Source organism: Mercenaria mercenaria, chromosome 8 (assembly GCF_021730395.1).
Source record: "Mercenaria mercenaria strain notata chromosome 8, MADL_Memer_1, whole genome shotgun sequence".
In the NCBI taxonomy this organism is placed as follows: Eukaryota; Metazoa; Mollusca; class Bivalvia; order Venerida; family Veneridae; genus Mercenaria; species Mercenaria mercenaria.
The window spans coordinates 83,098,441-83,119,518 of record NC_069368.1 but is presented as its reverse complement, the minus strand read 5'-3'; the positions used below and the strand labels follow the sequence as shown (position 1 = coordinate 83,119,518).

The 21,078-nt window shown below is 33.8% G+C and overlaps 1 protein-coding gene across 5 annotated transcripts in view; it reads right to left on the bottom strand.

Moving 5' to 3' along the window:
* Positions 1-20,420, bottom strand: part of LOC123565962 (collagen alpha-1(XI) chain-like) — a 73,180-nt gene extending 52,760 nt beyond the window's left edge. For 2 of the 5 annotated variants that reach the window (XM_045359720.2, XM_045359719.2), the window contains exon 1: positions 14,605-15,637. In XM_045359720.2, coding sequence (XP_045215655.2) covers positions 14,605-15,006 — 402 coding nt within the window. In that variant the 5' untranslated portion in view covers positions 15,007-15,637. Of the gene's footprint in view, positions 1-14,604; positions 15,693-20,401 lie in introns of those variants that run through there. The other 3 variants (XM_045359718.2, XM_053550296.1, XM_045359721.2) reach the window with 3 other exon arrangements.
* Positions 20,421-21,078: the final 658 nt, after the last annotated feature.

Below are 21,078 nucleotides of genomic sequence, written 5' to 3'. Positions count from 1 at the left end.
AACATCGTACGAGCAATATGATTTATACCGTGTTCAGACTACGTTTTTAATCCTACATTAACTTGGGTTTATTTTTTAAACTCGTTTGCGTCCACACTATATGTGGTGTAAAACGTAAATTTTGTAAAGGTCAAGTGGTTTCTGTAATGTAGCATTAAAACTACCTCGGGAGGTGGTTTTAATACTACATTAAAAAGTAATGCTATATTATTTTACAAATGTGAACGCAAATGTGGGTTATAACTGGTTTTACAATCCCAAATCCACAGATCTTACCTTTTGGAGGAAGAATACCATGTGTTTCTCTTTTGTATCAAACAATTGATGCCATGGCCGGCAAAAGTAATTGGACTGTTGTTGAAACAAAGACATTAAATTGCGATATGGAGTCATGCTGACGCTCAAAATGGACAATAAATGAAATGAAAAGAAATTCTTAGATGAACACGTAAGTTTAAATATTGATGACCCCTTCTTGTTTCTGTTAGCCTCAATTCTTTGTAACCGTGTTTGCTTATTGCAAGATATTTGTTAACTTCCAACATTGCATTATATATTTAAACCACATTTCTTTGCCTAGTGTGGACGCAAACTAGATTATATTTTGATGGGTTTTGAATGTCAAATACCAATTATAGCCAATTAGTGCCTAATAAAGATAAAACCGTTCTGCTAGTGTGAACACGGTATTAGATAACTTAAAATCTAATATGCTAAAAATCGTTAAGACTCGGACCTTTCAATTATTATTATTATTATTATTATTATTATTATTATATACCACATTTATATAGCACTCTTTTCATATAAAAATACGTTCAAAAGTGCTTTACATAAAAACATTTATATAATGTTCAATAAAAAATGGGAATTGAACTATTATAGAAGAAATTAAAATTACATTACGGTAATAAGATACCAAGCATTTTAAATTGGAAGGTAGGCAGATCAAAACATAAAACAAAATACAATATCATAAAACATTAACTGACCTATCAAAGACACAGGTCAGAGCAGAATAGAACAGAAGATATCTTACATTTTGAACAGACAGAATTAAACGGTATGATGTCTGCGAAATGCATCACAGCATGCAAACCGTCCCGGATGATTGGGCCAATCCCTACCTAAACGGTCCGGAGAACATCCACGATACATCCCACAGAAAAAAAAACACCGCCAATATTATTCTGTCACACTGGAGTTCTTAATTAAAGTAATTAATTGGCAGGCAAAGTACCTTCATTATAAATCAGGTAATCAGTGAGATGTTAGTTGCCAAAGAATTGTATGAAATAATGCGTCTTTAGCGCTTTTTTGAAACATTGCACGGTCTTGCACTCTCTTATGCCAGATGGGAGGGCATTCCATAACCTCGCAGCAGCTGTCTGAAAGCTCCTGTCACCAAATCGTATTGTTCGACATTTGGGCACCACTAGTTTTAATGCATTATTCTGCGATCTCAGATTTCTGGATGGTGTATATATTTCTAGCATGTTCGCTACATAAGCTGGTGATTGATCTTTGAGTGCCTTATATGTATGTGTTATAATTTTGTATTCTACCCTACATTGCACAGGAAGCCAATGGAGTTCACGCAGAACAGGCGTTATATGGTCGTATCTGGATGTTCTGGTTACGATTCTAGCTGCCGTGTTTTGGACATATTGCAGTTTGTTCATTGACCGTTTTGGAATTCCATATAGAAGAGAGTTGCAATAATCCAAACGTGATGTAACAAGAGAGTTGATTAGAGATTTGGTTGCGTTTGCGGTTATATATTGTCTGATGTGACTAATTTGCCGCAACTGTGCATAGGAATTTCTACACACACTATTCACATGTTGCTCCATCCTCATGTTCGAATCCAGGAAAGCACCGAGGTTCCTGACACTGCCTGATTGTTTGATTTCAGAGCCGTCCACTTTCACAGATATGTTAGAAACAGATTGTGTCTTGTGTTCAGATGAAAATATGATTAATTCTGTTTTTTCAATATTCACCATCCAGACGATTACCTAGACTATGTACACTTGTGACAGACTTTAGTGATAAGTGGTTATTTTATTTACATCTGTTACATTTCTGACCCTATTCTACTCAATATCTTGGTTTGCTTGTTCTGATGGGAGTTCCTATTAAAGAAATAAAATTGATTTTAACATGACATGTTCAAATTGCTTTATAACGTTACCAGATGGAATGGCAGTTTCTGATGCGTTTTTTGCAGCATGTAAGACATGCATTCTGACGTAAAATGTCATATCAAGTTACCAACATTTTTATGCTTCTTGTACAATTAAGTCAGGCATTGGCAGCAAATGGAGAATAAAAATTATTCGTTTTAAAGTGTAACTCTTAAAAGGGAATATGCAACACTTGGCAACATTTCTTATTAGAAATAACAAGGTGAAACTTTAACAGTGGCTACAAAAATATCAAAAACTGACTAAAAACAAAAAGATATGGTCATTTGAATACCATCTATGTAACGAAATTGCAGCCATTTAGGGCACAGTGACATCATCATTCTTTCCTTATATGGGCATTACCTTATATGGTAAATCAGTATATAACAACTATGAGAATCATATTTTGAGAGCTGTAATATAATATCAGCCTTAGTTTGTGTGAAAAAGTGTATTCCTTAAATTTAACTCCATGTTTAATCATATTTAACATAATTTTGCCATAAATACCATATTTGGTAATGCCTATATAAGGAATAATCGATTACATCACTGTGCCCAAAATGGCTGCTATTTCATTAAATTGATAATATTTAAATTGTAATATCTTTTTTGTTTGTAGGCTACTCCGATTTTCATAATTTTTTCGCAAGTTAATATTTTTCATTAAACTTTTTCTAAATGCATGTATTGTTGAATATTCCCTTTTAATACATAAGTCTTGAAAACCTTTGGTGAAAAAAAAGACGCTTTCAAAACGTATTCTTTCCTGAATTGAGCGTTTGTTTCATTGCTGTTGAGTCTGAAACCCGCCATGAACAGTTAATATTAATTATTCGAACTGCTTGTATCATTGCATAGCCAAATAAAAGAAACCTGAGTTATGTGTGCAGCGATTATATATAGATATCTGGGATACTCAAGAACATTATTTAGGACGAGACAGATCTGAATTTGATATTATCACTATTTCTTTCGACACGCAATGGTTTCTTTCCCATTAAATTTCGCTAAATTAAACTAAAATATTTTAGAAGTTGTGTCTTCTTTCGTAGATTTATGAACAGTATGCAGTAAATCATAAAAGCTGATATAACCAAAAGTAACTGAATAACTCCTGGAGTTTATAATTGCATATGAATAAGACAGACAATGTTTGTTATCAATTTTCACGTTACGCAAGGTGAGTCGTCACAATGCGCCACGGGATTCATGCAATTTATAGGAATACTCCGGGAAAAGCGACAGCGACTGAACGTCTGTAATTATTTGCCTGTCAAATATTAACAATGTTTTTAAATTACCCTCTCTCTCAGAGACAACCCGACTAGACATGCATTGTGTTAAGACATTCTTCTAAAAGCACACAATTATAGGATAGCGAAATAAAATTTAATAACAATACAATTTTACTAATATCTACGGTGTTCCGTTTTGACAATCGTGACTTTTTATTGAATCCTAAACCGCGATGTATGATGGTACGATGACGAAAACGCGATGGTGCGATGGCACGATGATGAAACAACGATGGAACGATGGTGCAAACGCGATGGCATGATGATGAAATCGCGATGATGCGATGGTACGATGGTGAAATGTCAATGTATTATCGCGTTTTTATCATCGTACCATCGCGTTTTCACCATCATATCATCGTACCATTGCGTTTTCACCATCATGCCATCGCGTTTTCATCATCGTACCATCGCATTATCACCTTCGTACCATCGCGTTTTCACCATCGTGTCATCGCGTTTTCACCATCGTACCATCGCCTTCCGGTGGTCATGCGCAGTGGTATAGTATATGTGTCAGTACAATACAGGCTTGATAAATCTCTTTTCACATTGCACTATGTACCTTCTACACTTCTACATCCTAACAAGAATAAGCTGAGTTTGAATAATATAATGTGACTATTACACCTAGCTTTTATTTACTTTCATGCGTACATAAAATACAAAGGACGTGTCCTCGAAGAGTTTACACAGTCAGTTTAATGAACTGAGCACTGAACATTTTGTAAAACATTTTGTAAAACATTTTGCAAAACAGCAGAATCTACATGGTAAATTTCTTCTCACAAAATACATTGAGATACATTCATCTATTGTTCATCAAAAATACAAGTGCATGGAACTACGCATTTCTAACCGGAAGGTGATGGTACGGTGGTAAAAACGCGACGGCACGATGGTGAAAACGCAACGGTACGATGGTGATAACGCGATGGCACGATGGTAAAAACGCAATGGTACGATGGTGAAAACGCGACGGTACGATAGTACGATGATGAAAACGCGATGGCACGATGGTACGATGGTGAAAACGCGATGGTACGATGATTGAAAACGCCATCGCGCCATCGCGTTTTCTACATCGTACCATCGCGGTTTAGTATTATATAAAAAGTCACGATTGTCAAAACGGAACACCGTAAATATCTGATATTCTTAGGACAATGCAATCTCGCCCTTTGACAACACAGAAAATGACGTCACTTGACCTTCAGCTATTTCCGGAAGGAAAGAAAATGAAAGTAGACATACTAAACTTGAAACGAAAGTCGTCTTTGCATTGGTCGATAGTCAGGGTCACACGCAGGGGTCACTTCGTCAAAATGTATGCGCGTGGACCTTTTTTTTTGCTAATGGGGAGTCAATTTTCAGCATTTTCTAAATACCTGGGCTTTAAACACAAATCCCACAGGGTTCCGTAACGGAACAAGGGTTGTCTGAAATGGTCAGTATATGCCTCCGGTCTAAGATATTTCCGCATTTGAAAGCTGCAGAGACCTATACATTTCAGAAATATTGTCAAAATATATGTTGATTCTACGGAAGCGTGAAAGGGCCGTCAGCGCAAATACATTTTACTACGTTACAGGTGCTGAAAGGATATCTGATGAGTATACGTTTACTTATGTGAAATAAGTATAATACCGCGCAATAGTCAAGACATATTCAAGACTTTTAAAAGCCGAATTGTAATTCATGTTCTATTACGTAGCAGTCAAACATGCTATGCTCAGTTTACACAGCAACTCCAGGACCTTATTTCATATGACCAACATCGCTAAAGCGCTTAAACTTTTCTGTATCTCTTCCTTTGTATGATACATCAAATGGTACAGTACCTTTAAGGATGTTAACGCCGCCGAAAAGAACAGCAAATATTGCCAACCTGGTGGTCAACTTTAAGATACTTTTACAGATGAAACACACACTTTTGATTCTAGCACGTTTTAGTGTAATAATGTTTGCATGCATATGATAAAAATGTTTTACCATTTCGTTTCTAAGTATTGTATATTAAATATAAAGGCAAGGCTTGTCATCAAAACCAAATTACCGAGTTCTCACTACAGCCGAGGGCGGTCGAAATATTATACTTTGCACCCGAAATCAATGAATGTCATGTTTGCTTTATTGTACTTAAAATATACAAAATAAAGATTAATATGACGTCTGTTAAAACACAAACTCCTATGTAACAACGTTGTTTTATGAATGAGCTGCACTGCGTACTAAATGTATGTCTATGAGTAAATTCGATTAGCAACAAAACTGCTGTACAGGAAGTGCGACTGCGCATGTCTTTTATCCAACGCATTTTGGTAAGTTTTGTTTACTAAAGATGGCGGTCAATTTAAACTATGGACAAATTGATAATGAGGTTAGTGAAAGATCTTGGGAGTATGAAAATTGCTATGTTTAACTACACATCGTTTAAACGCAGCAAATTATTTACATTTACCATACATACCAATGATTGCAAAATACCCTATCGCTAAAATTCACTGTTCTGCCATTTTGGATCCAGAGTTACTAGCCGTTCCACGTGGGCTGTACTTTGGTTGACAAATGACGTCACTCTGATTAGATTGTTATTGGTATATCGCTGTTCTGATTAGACCACTGAGAGTTTGATCACGCTTAAGTAAAACCACAGTTACTGGGGTCGGTGATCGAATTCACTCTATATATGTTCTGTCTACACTTATTGTTGTTTTTTTTGCTGGGTTTAACGTCAAGTCGAAACAATTTTTATAATATGGCAAATTTCCAGCTTTCGATGGTAGCGGTAGGACTCCCGTTTCCAATCCAGGTATTATATTAACATGGGGAGTTCGTTCTACGGTAGGTATGGAAAAATGTATTGCCTGATTTGCCTATTTTGCAGACATGCACTCTGTTAATGGGACCTCTGTCATTAAACAATCAAATATCAAGTTTATAGTTTTAAAATGTGTGTTTTCCTGCTTTGAAACATTTTATATCAGTTGCTTCGTGAAAAATATGCGAATATCGACTGTAGTCCATTTAACATTTTCCTTGAATCCTATCCATTGCATATAACTAGCTGCGAAACCACAAATTTAAATAGTATTACTCAAACTATTTGTAAGATCAGTAAAAAGAATACAATCATCTTCTAAAAAACTTCTTCAAAAACAAAACTCGGATATGTAATTTACATCAATTTTAAACAAATGTCTTCATCTTTGACTGATAGTCACATCCCCTAAACGTAAAGTGAAACAATATTAAGAAGTTGTATGGGTAATGTTTTTTGGTTTGTTGTATGCGCATTTATCATGTAAAACCTTCATACTTATCGATCCAGTGGTGTCGTATCATACCTGTTTTGATCAAACCAATGATGAACTGCATGATAAAAAGTTATTAATATGTCACTGTTTTAACGACATTTTAAAACAAGTGAATAAATAAGATTGACGAAACTATATTATAAACTGCATATTCAGGAAAAACTATAATTGTCTAAGTTGTTATAATTTATACTAATATTGTGACGAAATCCCGTCAATATTATGGTCTCCCATTGACCTTAACCTACGAAAATATATGCATTATTTAATACCTAACAAGAGATATGAGGCAAGTGTTGTGTCTATTTGCTTTCGCAGTTTGATAAATATATCTATATATTTGTAAGAAAGCTGGACATTAATTTTTAAGCTTTGTATTATGTGTTTTATCCCTTTAAAAAAATTGAAGTAACTTCGTCTACATTGACGCCACTGGCACTTCTTTGCATTTCAACTAACACAAAACCAGACAGAGAAAAAAAATATCTCGCTTTCTACAAGTTTTTTGCATTTCTATTGACGTCACGTGGAGACAGGATATATTCCTGCAAGTACATTTCAAATATGAATTTTGATTACAAGAAAATGGCTGCCGCGTCGTTGGCGTTATTGAATCAAGTCAGATCATAAGCTTTAGCTTTAAATATCGTTTCCGAGAGTAAATTTAGTGTTTTCTTGCCGTTTCCATTTTCCTGCTTAGTTTAGGCTCGTGAAGTCAGCATAGAAGAACAGTAACTCTGTATGGGAGACACGGCCGTTGAAATTTTGTTTTAAGTCAAATCATCGTTAAGCAAAGGAATTAACATATTTGGTACTCAGCAGTTTATTGTAGGGTTAGGGTTAGTTAGGGTTAGGGTTTTAATCTACGTGCATGATAAAGGATTGAATACCCCAGTCACACATACGGCGCGGATAGCTACGTCTAGCCACGGATCGAAACGTAGTAATCCGTATCGATCCGTACCTGAGCCGTACCTCAAAGTAGTAATCCGTATCAATCCGTACCAACACTTGGTCAAAATGTATTCAAGACTTATCCCAAACCTGCAAGTTTCTCCAACTTTTGAACATGCACAAAAGTTTGAGCGATCCGTAGCCATTTGAGCGTGACTTTAGTCCAACTTGATTGAAACTTATTCATCCGTAGGTAAACGTACTAAAACGTAGTTATCAGTACTGAAACGTACCTTGCCGTATTGATCCGTAGCTGAACGTAGTTATCCGAGGCTGACTTCACCGCGGACCCGTCCACGCGCTGGGCAAGTTGCCAGGCTTAAACATAGTATTTATTCACGTCCTGTACTTTTTTGTTCCCAGTTTCTCACCATTTTTCCCTACTGCTCAGTGTTTATCCATGTCCGCCCCCACCACAGACCAATCTCACAACGCACGGACATATCCGTATGTGTGACTGTAGCTTTACAGGAAACGGGTTCAAGACATTTCTGATATCGTAAAATCTGATGATTTTCGAAAGGATATTTCTGATCAAAACAAGTTCATAACCTGTATAAATGAGCTTAAAATTGTGTTTTGTGATTCAGTCAAAATACAGTTCATTGTGTATTCTATGCCTGGTGTTAATCAACTGTTAACAAAACGGGATGACCAAACAAATGATTGCAGGATTCCAGTCTACACTATAAGTAGCTTGTATGAACATTCTAACTGTAGATGGTAAATGGCTTAGTTTGCTTGGCGTTTGTTTTAGCGCCAGTTTTTGAACAGTAACTCAGTTGTGTTACGATGGACAATAACCTAACCAGTGATCCTAGATTCATTACCAGTACTAATTATCTGTTCTCAACAAGTAATTACCAACTTCCCTACATGATCCAGAGATATAGGACGTTTGCTTTCAGACAAAATGTCCTTTACCAGTCGTCACGGAGAAGATATGCCCGACAAAGGAATATTACTCAAAACCTTGCAATCCATAGGTGTGCACTCTCTCCCTATTGATGTAAGCGGACGGACAGGTGGTTAGAAAAGTTGGGACAGATCGAAAGAACTACAACTGTGTTCCATTTAGTATACTTAGAATTGTTCGTGCGTTTCTTATAAAAAAAAGACTGTATTTACTAACATGTCTTATAATTATTTTAGTGGACAAATGAATTATTTCCAAGTCCACATTTCCTTTGAAGAGGCAAGAAAAATCGCAGTTTTTCTCTGAAATTAATGTGAAATCAGTTTTGTAAACATGTTGAAAGCATTTAATAAATGTTATGTACAGGAAAATATAGTGTATATTATAAAATTTGCATTTGTCTTAAACAATAACTTTATCGTTTGGATGAAAAATATAACCAAACATCTTCAATGTAATTTTTAAATGTTAAACTGATTCAAATTAAACCAGATAAATCATTTCTTTACAGCTTGCAAACAGTTATTTCTTTAACCACTTCTTAGTGAGGAAGAAACAAACGCGGGCGGGGTGGGGTGGGTGGGTGTGGTGAGGTCTTCACTGTAGATTTTCATTGTAAAAAACAATATACCTTACGACCTACTATTATCATCCTAATCTTTCAACTTATATTATCCTTTATAGAGGCAAAGTACCATAGTTTCAACTAGGAGACAGAAACACAAGAAAGAAATTGTCTGTAGCATAATGCAAGTTATCTTCTTACAATGATGAATTTATCTGATGATATTTAAACTGATTTTTGTTTGTTTGTATCCTGTCTGGAGCAAGACAATACATCGATCAACTCGTTAATATATGTAGCATACAGTTTCGTTTCTCTATAATTTATATATATATATCTTTATGCTCCGCATTTTTCTAACACAATACAATGTAAAATGGCACGACATAAAAACAATGCTCGGAGTCCACTTTAATGGACATTTCAAACTTCAAGATGTAGATATTGTTTTAATAATTTGACGCTACTGAATAACATTTTAAAGTATGAATCATATCATTATATCTCGATATTCAGCTCTTCAGGTTACAACACACTAAATATGTTCTTCTTTATTCTATATAAAATTGACATATTTCCAATGGCCAAAGCGCACATCAGGACCCGCTTTAAATGTCTGTTACTTACATTTACTTGAAGAATGTTGTCAGTGCTGAATAAAAATCAAAACAAAAGTGGGGGTCATGTTTGATGCAAGAAAAATATTTTCAGTCAAACACAAACATCAAAATCAGTGGGCGCGGAGAATAATTATTCAAACCATTCGATACATTAATTATCGTTTGAATTCTTTCGGATAGAATAAACCATAATTTTCTCAGTACATATACTGTTTCAGATTAACATGCAAACCATAAAGCATGAAAGAGGAATCTTAACTGATTTATTAAAATTGTTGTACAACAGCTGCAATTCTGTCGAGTATAAATTCAATTAACTAAAGGTTAAGTAAAATTGCGGGATGAACTAGAGGGCTCTAACCTGCAGCTTGTTTAATTGGCCTTCATGCAGCCAGAGGGATGTAAAACAGATGTTTTATATAATTTAAAGGGCACCCTGAATTGTTCTATTGACATGCTATGTGGGTGACTGTAAACAGAAGTACACGGTAAATGTGTTTTATTTGCATGATAGTGCCTGTTTTAAAACTTTTAAAACATAAAACGTGCCCTCATATAGTTTTTCCATCACATTTTATCATAAAAGAAGGATTACTTCTGGTACTGGTGTGAGGGAGAGGTAATTTACCGCCTCAGAAAGCTATATTGTAGATGATGTTCTATGCATATTTTTTATGCTTCCGACTGAATTTAAATCTTAAATATGCACAGTTGTGAATACAGTAAGCAATGACTGGTGTAAATTGAAAATCCGAAATATGGATATTATTTCGCCAAACAATAAAATAACGTTCTTGTTTATGTTAGTCTAGTGAATGTCTGAAACGACACAGTTGACCTTGATCTTGTTCATACTAATGCATTTAGTGTTAATTTATATAAAATTTAGATAAATCTGTACTTGAAATAGTTGCTTATGTCAATTTTTACCTTATTTTCTATACTATTTTCGAGAAATGAAAAAGTATCTCTTTCAAAGGTTCTTTTTTTCAGTGATAAATAGCGGGCCATCTAGTTAACATGACTGCTGATATATTGAAATGTCGTCAAGTAATTGCGTAAACATATCGCTACTGTCGCTAATCATGTGAGAAATACAGGATGAACGATATTTTACACTAAAGGAAAGCAATTTATCATACGCGCGTGACAATAGATGATAAAATGAATCTGAATTACTTCCCTTAAATAGCAAAATGCTTCATTTTGCCGTATTTGTATGATGAACCGTATATTTTAAGTGGCTTAAATGCCATTTTTCTTTAGATTGTTTTGATACATTATCAAAAATATATGGGACTTTCCCCGTAATACATTTTTTCTTTTACAGGAACTGAAAAAGGCATTAAAATAGTCGTAATTTGAGATTTTTCCTACTTGTTTGCTTTATATTTGGGACTACATGAAGATTTATATGTCAATTCTCTGCCAGTCTGGTACAACGTAAACATGTAATGTTATAATTACACTTTTAACATGTTTGCTAATACAGGCTATAGAATGTAACATCAGCAGTCATTTTATTCCTACAATTCCATGGACGTCAAATGCTCGTTTTTGACTTCATCCCGGGTTCCGTTTAATGTACATATAGATTTGAATTAACTGATTTTCGTGATTGTACTCCTCATTGCTATACAGTTCAGTTTTAATCACACAGTTGCGTTCAAATGTCTGATAGTCGCATGAAGTACACTATCTATGACAACACACGATTTTGGTGGGGATGGAGTAAGAAATAAACCCAACATCGACAGAAATATCAGCGTATTCATAAAACATACATGCAAGCAGATAGACGTGATATTTATTAGTATGCATTTCTCATTTGAACCATCTTGGTGAAATAATAGGCGTATGGCGACTGATATATCCTGTTTTTCCTGATGAGTTGAATTATTAGCAGTGTCACAGAATACGGACAGGTCATGCCACCAAAATATCGTCAGCAATTTTCAGCATTTGAGTATCCAAGTAAAATGGTAAACATATCTAAGTTCCTACATGTTAATTTTATCACTTTTAGCATTTTTTTTTTTGTTCTAAGAACATTTTTTTGTCCCTTTAGGTCAAATGGAAGCAACTCACAAGGCTTTTGATTGGTTGAAAAAGTATATGGTATTCCGCGGTGTATATTTACCATATAAAGTGATCTCCCATTGGTGTAAAATACGTTGGATGTGTTTGACAACTATCTTATTTCATAAATTCATGATTACTGGCTAAAATTATATAGAATGATGCATTTTGTATGCGAAATATGCATGTTTTAGCAATAAGCATTTTCATGAAAATATAAAAAAAATACTGCCGGACTTTGGGTAACCGAGTTCAAAGAGAAAAAAGTGCCGAAAAAGTGACGGTCAACATGCATATTTCCTGCAGTTTTTCGATAGTTCTTGGATAGTTCTTTCATCCTGGTAGAATCAAAAGTTTAAATGTAAGGAAATGCCCATGACCGGAAACATTACAATGTGGGCCTATGGAAATCGAATTAGTTCCATTTGACCTTTAGGTTGTCAAACACATCCAACGTATTTTACACCAATGGGAGATCACTTTACATGGTAAATATACACCGCGGAATACCATATATTTTTTTCAGCGAATCAGAAGGCCTGTGAATTACTTCCATTTGACCATAAACGTCTCCTCTAATAAAGATACCCTTGTACCTGTTATTTATACGAATATCCAAATCCGCACGCTTAGCGCAGATCTACGGATCGCGGGGTTTTAATCTCCGTGACGACTGATAAAAGACACTGTGTCTGAAAAAAGTCGTCCGTCACCTCCGATTTATGTTGGGTAGTTGCCTCAAAACAATATTAAATGCTAATTTACTTCGTTCTGATACTTTACGCAATTGTCTAAAGTAAGTATACGCTACAACACCAGCTATTTATGTTGTTAATTTATTTTGGTTAATAAGAAGATACTGAACAGTATGATTTGCCTTGTACTCAATTAACAACAAGCCGTTTTATTTTGAAAAAAAAAAAAAACTTTATAGATTAACAAAACACGTTATTCAAAGCCCCTAAATACTGTACTATTTGCAAAACTAATCAAACACTGTGAAGCTTCTAAACACGAAATGTGTAAATATTTTATGATGAAAATATTTCAACATATCTAAGTACAAAGTTATAACACATTGATATGTTGTTGTCAAGGACACCATATATCTGAGTATTTCATAATATAATCATATCCCAAAATTAAAAATGTGTATTGTATAAAAGAATTAACGTGTACATAATAAAATGATTGCAAGGCAATAAATGGTTTCCGAGAAATAATTCATATTCGCACTAATTTAGATACTCGTAAACTTTTATTCATGTTTAAACTTAGTACAAATGTATTTATATGGCAAACAACCGTTCGTAGAGGTTCTCATAATTTTAATCGTTTATAAAACATTATAAATATTTTAATTTGTTGATGATTATTCATATTTATTGTTTCTTTAGACTTAGAAAATATAAATATATCATATAAAATGATATAAAAAGTTAAATCTGTCCACTTTCTTGAATAAAATTTATTCTAATAACATAAAATGTTGATAGCTCTTCTACGATTTTTGAATTTGTTTTGTTTTCGTCTATATTTACTACTGTTGTGGAAGAAAAGTAGGTAGCAGGGCTCCCAACAGGGAAAACTTCCAACATTTATCTGAAGGATTGACGCCTGCACTGTTAAAGTCGACGCGCCGTGAAATTAACTTGTGACCGTTGACTGTAATTCATTACAGTATCTCACGAATCTAACACTGTTTAGATAAAACAATTTTCTAAGCGGCAGATCAGACAGTAGTTACTGATATACCAGTACACAGATAATTCTCTTTTCATAACAAGATTTAGATAAAATATGTACATGTTGTTTTTTTTTTTTTCGAGAATTTGTTAACTTATTCAGTTACATATGAAAGAAACCACAGGCAGTATAAAAATACTTTTTATCAAAAAAGAAAAGAAAGAAAAAAATAGACAGAGTTATGCCTTAAAGACTATGTGATTTATTGGATATGATAGGTGTAAAAAGGCCGGGTATGCTTGCCTCTGTATCATGGATTAGATTTTGAGAAAGACACTAAAATTGGTATACTGAGTAACTCTTGGCATTAAAAGTGATTTTGATTTTGTATCTTTTATATTTACATTTGATACTGACGTAAGACATCAGTTACGATATTCTTACCAAATTAGAAACAGTTTAAATCATTTACTATCTAGCCAGTTAAGATAATATTTCTACTTGATTACATTTGAGATAAAGTGTGTCTGGCAAAAACAATCAAGCTGGTGTGAACGTCTGTTTGAAATGTAATGCTTAAATCATATGGGAGAGACTTCGTCTGTACAAGTTGGAATAAAATATATCACATGCGCTTAAGATAATCGCTTGAAACATGGAAATCTATAAATCACAATATAAACTCTAAATTACAACGTTTGAATATAATACAGTTATCTAGTTCTTTTGGTTCTTGTTATATAAGAGTAACAAAAAATGACAGAATTCTAGCAACGAATGTTTATTGTGTTCTATGTACCTAAGGAATTTTTATTTTCAAACTCCGCAGATTATCTTTTTTATTACGATGTGATCAATTTAGCCTCACTCAACATCTCAGATATATTATTTTTATAGAAAGAGATGAATAAAAAGCAAACGAGAAACACAAATGTACCTTTTAGCTTTATACTGATAAATAAACACTCGTTTTAACATACCTTTTGAGGAGCTGGTGAAAGCGGGTCATAAGCCTTTCCTATTGGCACTGCTGCACGCTTATTTACAAGTTTTTTGTCTTTACTGTCTGTTGTGAAGTCTGCATCATTGTTGTCAGGTTGAAGATCAGATTTTCTACCTTCATAAAGCATATCCATATACACTCCATTCACACTATGCAGCCTATCATACCCGGGTATATCTCTTAATAATGATATTGTTTCAGCTAATGAATTAGTAGACTGTTTTAATTTATTTATTTCCACTAAACATGCCCATAGTCCAACAGAAGATAAGATTAAAAATATTATAAAAAGTGTGTTGAAAATATTTTGAAAGCTCCACATTGTCCGTTTTGGCGCACAGCTAACTACAGTCATATTTTGTTTTGCGTCTGAATCCATTATTACACTAATTATAACTTAGGCGGAGGAAGATATCACACAATCGGATATTTTGTCCTTTCTAGAAGAAGACATTAAAACTGCAATTTCTGGTTCATATATTTTTGATAAAAACTCGACGTTATATCACAAATCACATATCCATGTCTTATCTTGAATTATCATATTAAGAAGAAGCCTTTGTGCCATTTAGAGAAATATGAAATTTAATTTGCAAATAAATTTTTTAAATGTAACTTTGCGTTAAATGCAGTAAAGCGAATAAAAAATATTTTACTCATCCAGGAAGCAGCGGTCAAGACTTAAATATTTCCATAAAATTCAGCTACCACTTGTACAGTGCAAGCTGTGTCTTCGGTAAAAAGTTCCGTGAAAGTATTTATATCCAATAATTATTAAATAACAACTTACTATTGATTCATGTTTTTCTCTCAATTTTTGCACAAAATCATTAAAAAAGCAATTAAATTTCCATTAATAACGCTATGAGCAAACGTTGTTTCTCTTTCCACCGATGTAGCAAGACTGGCTCATATTAGCTTTTTGAAACCTGCTAGTTATCGGCAATAGTGATGAAACCTTGGTCGCTCTAACTTTCTCACTATCAGATTGGCAGACTGAACTGCACGAGAGAGTTTCAGCGTTCATTAGCTTAACGTAAACTGTTTACAAGAAAACCTATCAATAATTGAAAGCGTGTTTACGGACGCTACCTGATTTATCAGATTTATTTCCGAAGAAAAACATATCAGTAATGTATTTTATCAGGTGGCAAAATAAGATATTGCACCCTGTTTACATTGAAGGTGATGCATATCTCTCTATCAGCAACTATGGTAATATAAAAAAAAACATATTAACGCTATTTATTTACGTTCCATATATTGGGACATCTAAAAGGAATTCTGGCATCAAAATGATAACACAGTTTGCGTTCTATTGCCTCATGAAAAACACTATGTTCATCGAGCGGTATTAAATGCGAAAATTAATAAAAGTTATATAATTTAAAAAATGTTCATTAGTTCTTCTCGGCTATGCAAAATATCTCGAAATAAATGTTATTATTGTGCTTTCATTTAATTTCGGAAAATGACAGAAACTAACATAATGGGTGTACAGTTGTCCCCTAATAGTAATGGCATACAATTTGTGCTTGCAACATTTACTTGATTGAATTTAAGCAGCAGTATCAGAAAGAAACAATCAGATACACACCCACGACGTCAAACATGTGATAAATAATATTTCCATTCTTACGTTTAGATATAGATATAGTTTTCTTTTTTATTCTGTCTCTGAGCATATCCGAAGCGCTTGACCTTGGTCAGCATGGCGCGAAATTTTTTAGTCAAAAGAAGATAGAATTAGTCGAAAAACACAACTATGCACAAGGAATCTGATTATTTTTAAACATTTCTTATAGAGACGTACAGAAAGGGGTCAATCCGTGGACCCTTTTACATTGTTCCAAATGGCAAAGCAGTCACTATAATTCAGAGGGGTGCAAATGATAAAATATTAAAATGTGTTTGTCTGTGACCCTCGCATGGCACAAAGTCTTTTTTTGTCCAGAGATGCACTACTATGTATACGAAGCACTTTATACATCTCTTACTTCGTTTTTGAAATATTTACAATAAATATCCTTTAAAAAATACACTCAAAGACTTTAAAAACGCAAGATCTACGCATCGTAAAAGATTTTCGTTTGCATGTATTTATGAAATACGCAAAACAAATAAGGGTATTGTAATGGTAATTTTTCCATGCTTAGCGACGGCTGGCCGCCACTAGTAAAACTCATGTTCGGATTTAGTTATACAGAGATTCGTTTGTCGTCGTTGGAAAAGAATATCGACCTCTACACCATTACAGATATAAACATTGATCAGTTGTTTCAATTATGAAATATTCAGATGATTTTTTTTCATTGCAAAACTCTTAGTTAGGCGACGTTGATGTGTGACTCTCCCATACCGAAATAACTGGAAAATGTTTAAAATTGTCTCCTTTAAGGATTTAAAGAACTATTTTGAGAAACGCCTACCTTTTTAGAAAAAAAAAGTCAATACTAATTTTAATCAATAAATCTGTAATTTAATAAGAGTCAAATTTGCAGACAAAATGTTTGTTCATGAGTTTATAATGCGTCCAACATATAGCAATATTTATGTTTTGTATATGCTCGCAGTGAATTTTGTATGAAGTGAAATACAGCGCGATCTGCATGTGCACATGTGACAACCGTCACAATTTAAGTATCAACAAAGAAATCACAACATAGGAACATATTAAATGGAAAATAGTACATGTTTTTGTTATGCTATGTAAAGATGAGCCGTTTTAAAGGCGTTGAGTGTATTCTTCTTATACTAGGTGCAGTGAAGCTATAAGCCAGAGGTGACTTATCCACTTGCCCCAACATCCATACTCATTTCTCCCCACACCCAGGTTTGCATCTTGCATATTATTTAAATGTACTTGTTCATGGAATTTTGAAACAACCTGTCTGTTATATTTCCATAAGGATTGTATTTGTTGCGGGCCAATTTTGCCCCCAAGTAACGTTAGCGTATCAGTTGCAATGACTGGCCATTAATTAAATGTTTTGTATTTTTATCACATTGTTTTTCAATTTTATCACACATCTATGCGTCAAATACATCATTTCATTATGCCTCAAGTCGCAGGTGAAATGTGATACGGTTGTTTATTTCATCAAATTTCCGGTGCTTTCAGACAAAGAGAATACTGTAATTAACCTTACTCTGTAGCACTTTATGGCACTAAACTCTACGTTTATATCTGTCTGAGAGCTTGATTTGATTTATATGTTTGTATCATGTACGATAGTGTTCTAACAACAATATGGGCATTTCACGGGAATACAGTTCCAACCGTTCTTTAATTTATACCCTACGCATTTGTTTTCGATGTAGTGTTTTATTAATGTTATGGTTGGATTCTTGCTCTAACGGGATGTTCAGTTCTAGCATGTTACTGATCTTCATACCACATAAAACTATATTCATAGGACATTGTGTTTTATTATTGTGTGTTATCCATGTAGAACCTGTTTTGCAAGAAAACATGTACATTCAATTGCGAAAGGTTCATAATGGAAGTAGAACTGTTATAAGATACAAGTGTATCATTTTTGTTCCTCACACTACCAAGTTAAATAGGTAGACATATATTATAACATTTGTAAACAAAGTTCCATATTGTACAACTGCAGCCAAAATATATACCTTTAAAGCCAACATAATATTTTCCATACACAGCAGCCGTTATAAGCCCCCGTCCCTACTTCTTGTTGGAAACAATTGGTATATTATCTAATATTTGAGATGATGCAACTGAAGAACCAAAATAAAGGCAAACAGTGTGTTAGAGGTAGTGAAAAGTGCGACATACTACTCAGACTTACTAGCAAAGGCCTCGGTAGAATTGTATACCTACTCATGAAAGGTGATAAAATAAGCTACGACCCTTACAGCACTTGAACTTGCTTTAAATGGAAACCTGTTATTAAAAGCATTGTATTTTAAAACATGTATAAAGTATGAGGAGCAAATACCTCTGAAATGTAAATTTCAATATGGAAGAAACAAACACATTACACATAAATGTTTACATAGCTTTGCAGTTTTCAGAATTTATTATAATTATATGTACTGACTGTGTGCTTCATACATTCCTGACCTGTATTCGCGCTCTGCAGAGGGTTTGTAGAGATCGCGGTCAAATTTTGCTCTTACCAGGAATTGAAACCGTTACGTTCCGATCTACGCTCTATATCTCCACTACTTTGTCTCCCATGAGGTTTATACTAGCTATTCACTTCTCTCTACGGTTTATAAAAATTTACAAAATTATACATGTGATTATGAAATAGGAATTATAACCGTTTACCCATTTAATTTTCATTTTTAATAAACAAGTGGATCTGGTCTCCGGTTCATTTTTGAATCCATAAATCGGCGTTTATAGAAGGAAGAGTATCTACTATTTAAAAATAAATGCGCAAATTTTCTTAAGCCAGTCTTCAAATTTTCTTGAAAGTCATATTTGTTTTAATTATTGTATATAGAAAAGGAAATATGCCACACTGTTAAAGTAAAATTATTTCAAGCGGTTGACGTAATTTCTTCTCAGCCTGCACAAACAAATCTTAGTATCACTTACACATTATATTTGTAGCAAAAACAAAATTTGTTTCGATTATCAATCATTTCTATCTGTCAATGTGATGTTTACAATACCGAATATATACGCTGACAGAATGGGCTGAGCAACTGTTCCATCCCAATTCAGGGCGGAGGTATGAGAACGGACGAGGACATAGGAAGCCAAACGAACACTGGGACATTAACAAACAATTAAGAAATAAAACAACAAATCTCATAAGAAATGCCAATAAAGCAGACTTTCATTAAAACTTTCCGAACAAATAAGAAACGAAAATTTAAAGCACTGCAGATTACCGGAAGCTACTACAACAATCCATCGCACTATCTTAAATTAACGTGGGAATTCATATTCTTTGTGATAACGGTACACAAATGACTTCAGATACTGAGAAAACAAATTTCAACAGTTTCCATCAATCGCTAAGAGAACTATAGGATAGCAATTAATAAATTCTACAAATACATCTCAATTTCGATGATTTTATACTAACTTACTCTAATATTCCAGCATTAAAATCTGAAAATGTAAATTTTGTTATTTTCATTTACATTCACAAGATAAGACAGCAGTTTCCTTTGTTTTGGTTTATTGCTTCCTTATTTTCCTCGTTAGGTTGCTCTGCGCTCATTATCCGATGGTGGATGTGTGAACGACTCAGACATTTTATATTGTATTATAGTTTCCCTAAAGTATTGTGTCTGAACTATAGGGTCGAACATTATACAATCACATCTATAAATATAGGTCGCGGATTGTACAAAAATGTAGATCCTAAATTTCAATGAAAGAGTTTCTGTAGTTACATCACTGATTATGAAAACAGAACACTAACTTTTTTGTTAAGTGAAATGCTTTACCTCAACTAATTTGTTAACTATTTCATGGGGCCTCATATAATCGGGAGGAGTCAAGGAGACCGCAGGAAATGACATTGTACTTGTACCAGGAGTCTAGGTGGCAAAGCTATTGTTTACAAGAAGACATCATCCATTTTTGGAATCCAATTCATGTCATCTATATAAATCCATTTCCGATCGTTTTCTAAAAACTTAAATTTTACCAGACAAAATATGTTCACGAAAGACTCCTTTAGGCAAAAGCAAGTTAACATTTTATTTCTCCTTCATGTTTTATCGCACGAATCAGTAATTCAGTTCTACATTGATGCTATGTCGAAACAGTGTGCCAAAAGTCTTACCTCGTAGGGCTGAGTGTTTCACTTCATAGCCTCTGTCTGACTTTGCGTTTCATACATTTTTTTCAATGCAGCTCCTAGTAGGTCCCATAATGAATCTTCTGCAGAACACCTGCAAAAAAAAAAAAATATTATTTTTCATGAAATTGTTAGAATTTTAGACATAAAACACGTATGTCTAAAAATCTAACAATTTCATGAAAATAATATTTTCTTTTTTTTATTAATATATAGCATTGATTGGTTGAAAAAGTATGGTATACACGAAGATTATTACGTACGAAATTTTAATGACAGGATATGAATGTCATACACTGCAGCTGACAATGAATTTGGAATTAAAATTTCTCTCTTTTTTTTTTATTTGATTTAATCATATTTTATTGCTTTTTAAAACATGTCACATAAATAGTACACAATAGAATAAATATGGAAACAGGAACATGTAAAATTTCTCACAAGCTTGTGCAAATATTTGAGAATTCAAAGCAATCAATGTAATATTTTTTAAAAAGTAAAGGCAAACGAAAACTCACGGGAATCACTGAACACAACTCAAACAGCCAGAACCATATACCAAAAAGTATGCTAATCACAAAACGAATTGTTAGGGAATGATATATCTGACAAGTTCCTTCAAATATCCATCAACAAGATCATTACAATCATTTTCAAGATAT